The sequence below is a fragment of the Panthera leo genome, chromosome B1, assembly GCF_018350215.1.
Source record: "Panthera leo isolate Ple1 chromosome B1, P.leo_Ple1_pat1.1, whole genome shotgun sequence".
Lineage (NCBI taxonomy): Eukaryota > Metazoa > Chordata > Mammalia > Carnivora > Felidae > Panthera > Panthera leo.
Genome location: NC_056682.1, coordinates 48503293 through 48514631, shown reverse-complemented (window position 1 = coordinate 48514631; position 11339 = coordinate 48503293). Strand labels below are relative to the sequence as shown.

General features: G+C 50.2%; 1 protein-coding gene across 8 annotated transcripts; it reads left to right on the top strand.

Annotated features, from left to right (window-relative positions):
- The first annotated feature begins 2037 nt into the window (after positions 1–2037).
- STMN4 (stathmin 4) lies at positions 2038–9443 on the top strand. 8 transcript variants are annotated; one of them, XM_042933873.1, is made up of 6 exons: positions 2038–2050; positions 3575–3670; positions 4338–4418; positions 4832–5040; positions 6156–6347; positions 9335–9443. In XM_042933873.1, exons 1-6 carry the CDS (start codon positions 2038–2040, stop codon positions 9392–9394), a joined length of 651 nt encoding a protein of 216 aa, XP_042789807.1. In that variant the 3' UTR covers positions 9395–9443. The 8 variants fall into 8 exon arrangements, with proteins under 8 accessions (XP_042789807.1, XP_042789808.1, XP_042789810.1 ...); XM_042933874.1 differs by lacking the exon at positions 9335–9443 and adding an exon at positions 7034–7074; XM_042933876.1 differs by lacking the exon at positions 4338–4418 and having other exon boundaries at positions 4835–5040.
- The last annotated feature ends 1896 nt before the right edge of the window (positions 9444–11339 follow it).

Genomic DNA, 11339 nt, shown 5'->3' with positions numbered 1-11339 from the left:
CTCGTTTCAGAGCTTTGACCAGAGCCGGTTGACCTGGCTTCCAGTTGCTGTGTTTTTAACTCTCTAACTGCATGACCCCGAGCAATCCACATAAACCCTCTGAACCTGTTTCCTCATCTTCAAATGGCAATGACAGTCCTTAACTGCAGGGATGGTGAGGACCAGAGAGGTAGTGACTCCGAAGCAGGTGTGTGGGGGCTGGTGGCCACCCTGATGGAAAAGGCGGACGAGAGGAAACACGTTTATTAAGTACCTCCTTTTTGCTGGATGCTGGATATATGCATTTCTCATTTAACGTGTGCAATTTGAGGTCAAGTCTGTGTTGGAGTCCACATGGGTCTGGCCTAAAGCTGAGCCCGCTGCTCCTGTTGGCACCCCTGCCCACCCCCAGCCAGTACAGACCCCGGTCCCCATTGGGAATATGCCTCATTAAGGAAGGAAAGTGACTCTGAGTCAATCTCAGAGTCCTTTGCCTTGTGAGGATGCAGGCAGGGAAGCTGTTGGCTCATGCCACCCTGGCACAGTGCCCACTGAGGGTGGCTGTGTTAGTCGGCATTCTCCAGAGAAACAGAACCAATAGGATGCATACAGAAAGAGATTTATTGTGACGGATTGCTCACGCGGTTATGGAGGCTGAGAAACCCCACGATCAGCTGCCGACAAGCTGGGGACCCAGGAAAGCTGGGGGCAGAACTCCAGCCCAAGTCTGAAGGTCAGGGAACCGGAGCTCTCGCGTCTGAGGGCAGGAGAAGACGGATGTCCAGCTTAAGCAGAGAGAGCGAATTCACTCTTTCTCCGCCTTCTGTTCCGTTCAGGCCCTCAACAGATTGAGTAAGGCCCACCCACACTGGGGAGGGTCATCTTTACTCGGCCTATCCACTCAAATACTAACCTGTCCCTGGGAGGGGGTGTCCCTGAGACATCCAGAAATAATGCTCACCAGCTATCTGGGCATCCCTTAGTCCAGTCACGTGGACACAAAAATTAACCACCACAGCGGCCAAGGATCAAGTGTTCCCCATGATGGCTACTTACTGCTGGCTACTCCTCATTCCCTTGCATAGCAGCCTTCAGTAGACGTCTGTCCCCTACTGTCCCTGACTTTCTCCCTCCCTGCTTCTCTTGTTTCACCTCCCCCTCCTCTTTTGCACTCTCTGGTCAACCATAGACGTAGAGATTTCTCACCACACTCCCCCACCTCCAGCTTATGGCTCCCTTAGCACAGTGCCCTCCAGGCTTAATTCCGACTCATCAGTTAAGACTCAATGCAGGTGCTGCTAACACCCGGGGTCCCTTGCTGGCTCCCCAGGCCTCGTGCTGAGCATGAAGCCCCATCTCTGTGCTGCCACAATAATCCTGCGTGCAGATTTCCATCTCTGTACCAACCGCATTGTGATGACATTATTCCTTAATAATATTTGTCTCTTCTCATAGTTGGTCTTAAACGGGGTCAGGGAGTGTTTGGTGGGTAGTGAGTGAGAGGCCATGTGAACTAGGATTTTGACAGCCTCTGTGCAATGCCCTCTCACCCCCTATCAGAATGGGCTGGGAGGGGGAATAGGGAGAAATTCAGGACACAGAGTTATTTTGTGAAAACCTCCCAAGCCATTCTGACTTAAGATTTGTCTCTCACCTTAGCCTTTGCTTTGGCCCAGCCACTGAGCTGCACAGAGACAAATGAACAGCTCTTGACATGTACAGTTTTGGGAAATCCATGTCTGATGCTCAGGGGGGCTTGAGACTAGAAAGCCAATTATGAAGCTATCCTTAGTGCCCGGAAACTAAACTTGCTTGCGGTAATATGGAAGAGGGGGGTCTGTGTTTGGGAAAGGGAGAGTGGGTGTGTAGAGGTCTTGGAGGTGGGGCAGACCAGGTGCGTCCTGGGAATCCCTCCCCAGTTGTGCAAAGACCTTTCTTATGCGAATAACCTGTCACTGGTAACATGCTCTCTTTCTCAGATTTGTGACAGCGTCCTGAGCTGGTGACAGACCTACTCTGTGACTTTCAGCCAGATTGAGCCCTCACATTCCTGAAAACATGACTCTCGCTGGTAGGTACAAAAACTGTCTATGCAGCGGGGCACCGTAGGGCAGGGTGTTTCTGTACACACATATATGTGCTTACATAGACACAGAGAAGGGTAAAAGATTGACAGAAAGTATACCCCAGGATTAAAAGGCGTTATCTCTAGATGGTGGGTGGGATCACAGCTGAGCTTTTCTTTCTTTTTTTTTTTTAATTTTTTTTTTATTTTAATTTTTTTTAACGTTTTTAAATTTATTTTTGAGACAGAGAGAGACAGAGCATGAACAGGGGAGGGTCAGCGAGAGGGAGACACAGAATCTGAAACAGGCTCCAGGCTCTGAGCTGTCAGCACAGAGCCCGATGCGGGGCTCGAACTCATGGACCGCGAGATCATGACCTGAGCCGAAGTCGGCCGCTCAACCGACTGAGCCACCCAGGCGCCCCTTAAATTTTTTTTTTTAACGTTTAGTTATTTTTGAGACAGAGAGAGACAGAGCATGAACGGGGGAGGGGCGGAGAGAGAGGGAGACACAGAATCTGAAACGGGCTCCAGGCTCTGAGCGGTCAGCACAGAGCCCGACATGAGGCTCGAACTCACAGACCGAGAGATCATGACCTGAGCTGAAGTCGGACACTTAACCGACTGAGCCATCCAGGCGCCCCAGAGCTTTTCTTTTACTCATCTGTGTGTATTTTAAAAACTTTTTACAATGCACACGTATTATTTTCACACTGGATTATGTTTTCAACAAGTAAAAGGAAAGAAGAAGGAGAGTGCCTGGGCACCACACTGGGTTTAGCTGAGAACTGAGAGGGCCTGAGGATGTGGAGCTGAAAACAAGGTGCCAGGGTGGTGGGGGGACAGGCAGGATCACAGGCCAGGGCCAGGGCAATAGTGGGCTGGACTTGACCATATCAGCTCTAACTTGTGACCTCTTGGCTTTCAAATCCTCTCCTGACACAAAGAGACTAGACGGTGGGGGTGCCTTTATGGGCACCGGCACCTGTGCTGGAAAGGTCAGAGAAGGCTCACAGCCTGACCTTGCCACCCAGGGAGAGGCAAGACCGGAGGGATGGTGGTGTGCATCTTTACCATTCAGAGAAGCACTGCTGAGTACTTGGACTAAAATGGAGCGTGGATTTCCTGCATCTCGGAGCAAAGTAAATGGAATATTCTGGGCAAGTGTGAGGAGACAGAGAACTAGGTCCAGCACGCCAGGTTGGGGTTTGTGGTCTTTACCAGAGGGCATTCTGCATTCGGTACTAAGAAGGGAAACAATGTACTCAGGAGAAGATGGGGTCATCTGGGTGCTCTGGAAGGGTCAGGTTCTAATAAGGTGGACAGAAGTGGATCTGAATCACACACAGGAATCCTAAAATGGGCTGCTCAGGGCAAAGGGGGCTGAATCCCCAGGCAAGGGGTAGATTTGGGTGGTTTAGGTGCCGCTGTGGAGCCTGGTGACCCCTGGCTGCTCAGGCACCCAGACCCACACGGAGCTGACTCTGGAGACTAGGAGGGAGTCACCACCTTCTGCCGGTGTTTCTGCAGCCTACAAAGAGAAGATGAAGGAGCTCCCACTGGTGTCCTTGTTCTGCTCCTGTTTTCTGGCTGATCCTCTGAATAAATCATCCTATAAATACGAAGGTAAGTGAGGGCCACAGTTGAGGGTGTAGCTTGTGGAGGACTCCTGGGCTCGTATCCACGAGTAGCACGCTCCTGTCCCAATTTTATGAAACTCTCCTCCCCGTGTCAAGTTTTCTTTCCCAGAGCCAGTAAAACCACTGCAGCTGATTCTGAGGGTCTAAGCATCAGGCAAAGGCTGGTGTGGGGCTGCAGCCCGGGGGACTAGGTAGCAGCTGAAGGTGAATCAGGCCCTCTGCCTCCTGATCTTATCTTTTCTTCATTCATTTAACAAATGGACGCTGTGGAAGATGCCGAGGTGAGGCAGTCAGAGATTCTGCCCTTGGGGAACACCTGGAATAGAAGATGAGTGCAAATCACTGGATTCCACAGTTGATAGGTCTCCTTAGTGAATGGTGGAGATGCTCTGACGGAGTCCAGAGCGGGGGCGAACAGGAGGACTTCCCCCTGCAGCCAGCCAAGGAGGTTGTGCAGTAGCCATGTTGCCTGGGACCTGTGACAGGGTCCCAGGACACTGGCAGGGGGCACTGAGTGGCCACATTCTGCTCAGGGAGGGGTGGGGAGCAGGTCACCTCTTAATTTCCGTGGGATTAAAAGGAAGGGACAGGTTTGTTTTGGAAACGAGAGATGGGAGTTGCTTGGGTTACCTGAGATTGTTTTTTCTGTCTAGGCTGGTGTGGGAGACAGTGTAGGAGGAAAGATCAAAGCCAGCGGAAAGACAGTGCTGACTGGAGAGAAAGAAGAGAGCAGGGTAGGAGGGAGCAGGGGAGAGGTGGCAATAGGCTGAGCCATCAGATTGGTAGTGGGACGAGGAGTGGACGGGTGGTGGGTGGTGGGCAAATGAGCCACTGGCTGCCGCTGAGGACAATTTGAGCAAGAGCTCAACGACGGTAGGAGCCTGTGGCAGAAACAAAAGTGAAAGCAGTTGCTACGGCCATTATTAGAAACCGCGATGCCTGGGACCTCTACTCTTGGAGCCTGAGCCCTTGCCATGGCTACCAGCCCCTTCAGCCCCATTCACCTTAGGTGCCTAGTTCAGGACCAACCCAGAACTGATTGCCTTGGGGACCCTAGAGCTCCCGTATACGTGTGCATGTGTGCATGCTTTTGGGGCACCAATCTAGTTTACAGGGGGTGAGCAGCCCCTTTTATTGCTTTCTTCAGCAGACACAGTGGACCTGAACTGGTGTGTAATTTCCGACATGGAAGTCATTGAGCTGAACAAATGTACCTCGGGCCAGTCCTTTGAAGTCATCCTGAAGCCACCTTCCTTCGATGGGGTCCCCGAGTTCAATGCCTCCCTACCCAGGCGGCGAGACCCATCACTGGAAGAGATCCAGAAGAAACTAGAAGCAGCTGAGGAGCGAAGAAAGGCAAGTGCTGTCCTTTCTTTCCTCTATCTCAGCATGAGGGGAGGGACTTAGAGAAGACAGGTGGTGGCCCTGAGCTGAGGTCAGGTCACCACCAACGTACAAATATTTCGGCAGTGCCTCCCATGGATAGGGCAGAGAATGGAACAACCATTGAGGGAAACAAAGAAGTGAGGTACCTGGTCTCTAGGAGCTTACAGTTTGGTTAGAGGGATAAGGCACTGAATTACATATGCCCAAGAGATGGCCTTATATGCACACTGACAACAGGAAGACATTGGCAAACACTAACGATTTAGGGAAAGGCTAAACAATTAAGGAAAAGGATCCTTAACTGGGGAAAGGGTAAGAAGGTCATGGTGTGGTATACTCTCACCCCCTTGTGTGCCTTCCATGTTTCCTATTGATTCCTCTGACCCATCTTTATGGAAGCTGTTCATCTTTTTTTTTTTGTAAATGTTTATTTATTATTTTTGAGAGAGAGAGAGTGCAAGCAGGGGAGGGGCGGAGAGCGAGGGGGACAGAGGATCTGAAGTGGGCTCTGTGCTGTCAGCACAGAACCTGACGTGAGGCACAAACTCACGAACCGTGAAATCGTGACCTGAGCTGAAGTCAGACACTCAACCTACTGAGCCACCCAGGTGCCCTATAAGCTTTTCGTCTTTGAAGGAGAAAATAATCTTCTCCCTTGAATTCCTATAGCATTTCCTCTCTACTTCTTAGGGCATATGTCATATGCTAGTCTGGGTTAGACTTATGTATATGTCTTATCTCTAGTAGACTTTTTTCTTCCCCAAGTTGTTAGGATAGTGCTTGGCACTTGGTATATCATCATTTAATATTTGTGAAGGAAGGAGGGAGGGAAGGAAGGAGTGAAAGAAGGAGGGAGGGAGGGAAGGAAGGAGGGAAGGAAGGAAGGAAGGAAGGAAGGCAAGAGGGCAATGAGAAAAAGAACTGAGGGTATGGTGGGAGAATCCAGAGTGTCTCAGCTTCTTGCCAATGTGCCAGGCTCAGGGAGGCGTCTGTTCTGGGTGTGCAAATCTTAAGTGATGGTGGTGAAAATTCACCCTGGTATGCTCACTTTCAAGGGCTTCTCTCTCCCTTTTGTGCTTCCTTAGTACCAGGAAGCTGAGCTCCTGAAACACCTAGCAGAGAAACGAGAACACGAGCGGGAGGTGATCCAAAAAGCCATTGAGGAAAACAACAATTTCATCAAGATGGCTAAGGAAAAACTGGCCCAGAAGATGGAATCCAATAAGGAAAACCGGGAGGCCCATCTTGCCGCCATGTTGGAACGGCTGCAAGAGAAGGTAAGTGGTCTTGGAGAGAGAAGAGATTCCTGGAAACTCTCTTCCTTACATGGCAAGTATAAAGGGCCTACATATTATTTTAGGCAGCAAACAGCCTCAGGTAGGAAAGGGTGTTTCTGTTAGGTTGGATCCTTAGAGAGTTCCAAAGAATGTTCTGGGAAGTCGTAGGCAAGAAACATGAGGCAAGCTTTGGAATTCTGTGGGGGCTATGATGCACAGCTACACAATTGAAGTTTCTCATTGTCTTAGGGAGATGAGACCTCTGATCTTCTAGAGGAACCCTGTGTGATGCAAGGGAGTAAGGACAAATAAGCAGTTGTACATTCCCGGCTTCATCCTTCAATGGACTGATTCGATTTAATGCAAGATGATGATTTGGGCTCTTGGCTCTAAGCCAAGGGCATGATAAGCTGGGTTGACCATTGAGCAGGAAACCTGATTCTCTCCAAACCTCTTGATATGGACTGAGTGAGTCACGGGTCTTTCCAATATTCTGCCTTTTGTCAATACACCAAATGGTGTCACCTACATAGGAGAAACGTGAGAGACTGGGATTGGTCCCACGTGTCAGCAGAGTAACAGCCCGTTCTGCTGAGAACATGTTGGCCTCATTTCCTGAGTCTCCAGGCTGCCCCAGTTTCTCCTGCAGCTCCTGGGAGAGCTCCAGCTCTGTGTTTTATTTCCAGGAGCCGCCTGCTGCGCGGTGACTCCCGGGACCCGATCGGTGGCCTCGTCCCATGGTGAGCAGCGTGGTCCCCACTCTTTTCCTGCCCATCCACCTAGAGTCTCAGGCCCTTGGCAACAGCTACTAGAAAGATCGGTTTCTTCACAGGGGATCTGAATGTTGCGTAGGCCCTGCCTCTGGCCAGCATGTGGCAACCCTTCCATTCTCACGCTCCACCCTCCTAGGGGAAGTAAGGCCTCCACCAAGTATCAGATGGGAGGGAAGTGATCTGGGTCTGATTTCAGGCTTCCCCAGTTACTGAGGGCTGGCTAGGAACAAACTCTTGCAGGAAAAAAAAAAACAAAACAAAAACCTGGGATTGCGATAAAATGGGGCGTGGGCTCTCAGGCCAAACCCAAAAGAAATCATTGAAGCTAGAGCCACGATATGGTATTTAAACGATGGCAAAAACACGTTTACTTTTCATACCCCTATCCCCACAACAAATCCATGAGGTAAGCACAGCAGTGTTATCCTTATTTAATTGATGGGCAAACCATGTCGGAGAAGGTCAAATAACTTGGCCAGGGTCACACAGACACTAAGCAGTGCAGCTGGGACCAGAACCCGGTTCTCTGGGTACCATAAACCTAGGGGACTCTTTCAACCCCTATTTCGGGGGGATCAGTCCACAATCATCCTGTTTTCCCTTTGGCCAGAGAGGGGACCATTGGAAGCCAAAGAAAAGGAGCCCAGAAATCTAGGGTTCTCCCCAGAGAGCTCACCTGAGTGGAGGTAGATTCTGAGGGGAAGAGATTGAGAAGGTCCCCACTCTGGTGTAATAGCTACGGAGGTGAGGTAAGACTTCAAGAAGCAAAATGTCAGAGTAAGAATCTGAGTGGGCATCACTCTTTTGGGATCGTGACCCCATTCACTCTTGGTCACTGATGGAGGCAGGAGGTGGAATGAGAGATAGATGTATGACTTCTGCCCTGCCCCAAGCCAATGCTTTGTGTCAGTTTCTGTGTGGATCACTGACCATCTGCAACAGATTCACCTGGTGTTAAGTTTAAAGCTACTGATCCTTGGGCCCTACCTCAGACCTACGGACACTGGCTCTCTAGGAATGGTGCCCGAGGACCCGGCGGTGTCACAAATTCCTTAGGTCATGCTGATTATGGGGTGAGGTTTAGAACCACTGTCCTAGACACACCAGTACCCACACTTTTCCTAGGGCCACGGAAATTTCTAGGGCCTCTTCAGGGATGATTTCATAGTTTAAGATATATCCTGAACTCCTGGACCGACTTAACGGGCCTACTCCAGGCTGATTTTTGATATGTGGATATGATGATATCTGGATGATTGCCAAGGTCTGGTAGAGACAATATTTACTGAGCACCTGCCATGTACGAGATGCTCTAGGAAGAATGGGGAAATACAAAGAAGAAAAAGGTGTGCTCCTTGCCTGCAAGAAAGATACCGTTCAATAGGGGACCCAGGCATATGTACAACGATCAGTGACAGAAGGCAGGCCACGAGGTGCCCTGGAGGTGAACACTAAAGTCACAGAATTCTAGAGGTAAAAGGAGCTTTCCGTTCATGGCCCTCTCTTTAAAAACCAGGTTGCTGAGGCCTGATCGGTGACGTGATTGGTCAAGGTCACATAGCTGATGGGTCTTTGAAGTCAGATCCCATCTTTTGGCTATTATGCTGTGAGGCAAAGAGGGTTCTCATACCCCACTTGTGAGAGAGTCCACTTTCTGGAGTTGGGTGACATTTCCAAAAATTCTTCTGTCAATTCATACCTTAAGAGACCTCATCTTTCACCAAAGGGCTTAAGAAAACAACTTGCATGGAGGGAGGGGAAGGACAGAAGTGAAGGCAGTGGTCACGTTGCAAGTGTTGGGGGGGGGGCACTTGTCATGAGGCCTGGCCGTAATGCCACATGCTCCTCTCGCATAGTGACACCGAGCTGCTTCTCGCACTGAGTCAAGCAATGCACTGAGTGCGAGCTCAGGACGGCCAGGTGAAGGAGGGAAAGGTGGGTGGGCTCTGGGGTTGCTGGGACGTGGGTTCCCCGTGGGAGGTTGGCCCCAGTCAACGAGCTCCCCGGGGCCGAACCAGTGGGCTCGCTCACCTGCCTCCTGCCGGTCTCACCTGCCACCTTCTGCCCCTTCTCAGGACGTCTTTGCAGACTTTGCTCTTCACTTCCTGTGGCCGCAATTCTTTACTTTGTGTTCTCTTTCCCCTGGCTTCCCTTTATCCCTTTATCCTCGGGGAAGCCTGTGTGACCTGCCCTTTTCGCTCCCTTCCTTCTCAGGACAAGCACGCGGAAGAGGTGCGGAAAAACAAGGAGCTGAAGGAAGAGGCCTCCAGGTAAAGCCCAGAGGCCAAAGAAGTTTCCAGAACAGCCGGACAGCTCCAGCAGCTCCGCAGTTCCCGAGGCAGCCTCGTCCGCCGCGGGCTGCTCTCCCAGCACTGGGGTTTGGGGGGGAGGGGGGTGGCCAGGGGTGTTTCCTCTGCTTTTGGTGTTTGTACATGTAAAGAATTGACCAGTGAAGCCATCCTATTTGTTTCCGGGGAACAATGATGGGGTGGGAGAGGGGAGAGAAGGAGAGAACTTGGGAAAGAAGATGGAGAAGGACTCACGGACATTGCAACCCTGCCCACCGCAGACTCAGGTCAAGTCCTTGGCTTTTCTTCGCGGTGAATGTCCAGGCACCATGTTGAGGGAGGCTGCAAACGGGGCAGAGTCCGGGGTGGGGCAGCGGCTGCAGGCCCCTGCGGGGGAAGCCCAGGGAGAGGGTGGGGGGCCCCCGGACGTGTTGCTTCCGCCCTGCAACAGGTGGGATGAGGTCCGAGTGTGTGTGTATTAACCATCATCTTTTGATCATCATGACCAACGAAATATTTACTCCAGGTCTCCCGTTCTTTATTTCCTGAATTTGTCCTTTCAGTGACTGACAAAATATTCTTGAATTTGGTTTCCACCCATCAGGGGGCAGCTGCCTCTTTTGTTCCTGAGTTTGACCATCAGAGCATCTGAGAGGTGCTGGGGGAGGTGGGTTAAACATGCCAGACTTTGGCATAATTAAAGAGTTCGTTTTTTGCTTTTCTCCTCCCCCTCCCCTCCCCTCCCCCCTCCCTCTCCCTCCCCTCCCCTCTCCTACCACCTCCTCCACTTCTTCCTCCTCTTCTCCTCCTCCTTCTCCTCCTTCTCCTCCTCCTTCTCCTTCCTCTTCTTCTCCTTCCTCTTCTCCTTCTTCTTCTTCTTCTTCTTCTTCTTCTTCTTCTTCTTCTTCTTCCCCCTTTGTGGATTGTCCATTTTTGGATTGAATTCACTGAATTGATGAGGAAAGAAATTCCATCTTGCCTGATATGGGTTGACATTTGAATGGTCCCTGACATCATCCTAAGAAAGAAGTTCTCCTCACTTTGGGGGTGTGGGATTCTAGGTGGTCACAAAAAGTGAGCAAGAAAATTAAATGTCTGTTAGTGGAAAGCAGAGGGATCATTTCAGAGCCAGCATTCACCTTATCCAGAACACTAAACCATGAGCAAGAAAGGGGTCTCCCTCCCCTTCTTCCCTGCAAATAAGGGCACAGCCTGCAGAGCAGGGCCCCCACCCTGTCCTGCACACTGTGTAGTTTTGTACAGCCTTGTAAATAAATCTTTTGGTATTGCCCCCGCCCCCCACCCACCAGTGGTACTGTATTTGGCTTCTCCATTTTAGGTTGGGATAGCAGGAGGGATCACTGATGATGATGAAGAGCAGGGAGAGGAGGAAGGTAATGGCAGTTAACACTTAACCAGCACTTACTAGATGCCTGGCAATTTTCTGGAGACCTATATCTATATTTACCTATATCTGTATCTATCTATACCTATATATACCTATATATATCTATACCTATACCTATATTTACCTATATCTATCCTATTTTGCAGACAAGGAAACTGAGGTACAGAAAGGTTAAGTAACCTGCCCAAGCTACACAGGTAATAAGTGGGGGAACTGAATTCTGGCCATTTGCTCCCAGAGTATAAGTTCTCAGCCACTGTACTGTGCTGTTTCTCAACACTTCCAAACTCACATGTGAGTTCTAGAATAGGGTTTCTCAAAGTCGGGTTGTGTCTTATTGGATTGTGAAATCAACTTAGTGGGTGCCACCCAACCTTAATTTTTTTTAATGGAATAGACTAGGAAACAAAGCATCAAAGTGATCACAGGAAACAATGGACACTGGTGGAAATTGTGTTTCAATTGTATGTTTGCTGATGTGTGTTCTAGCATAACATGCACTTCTTCTGGGGGTTGCAATTAA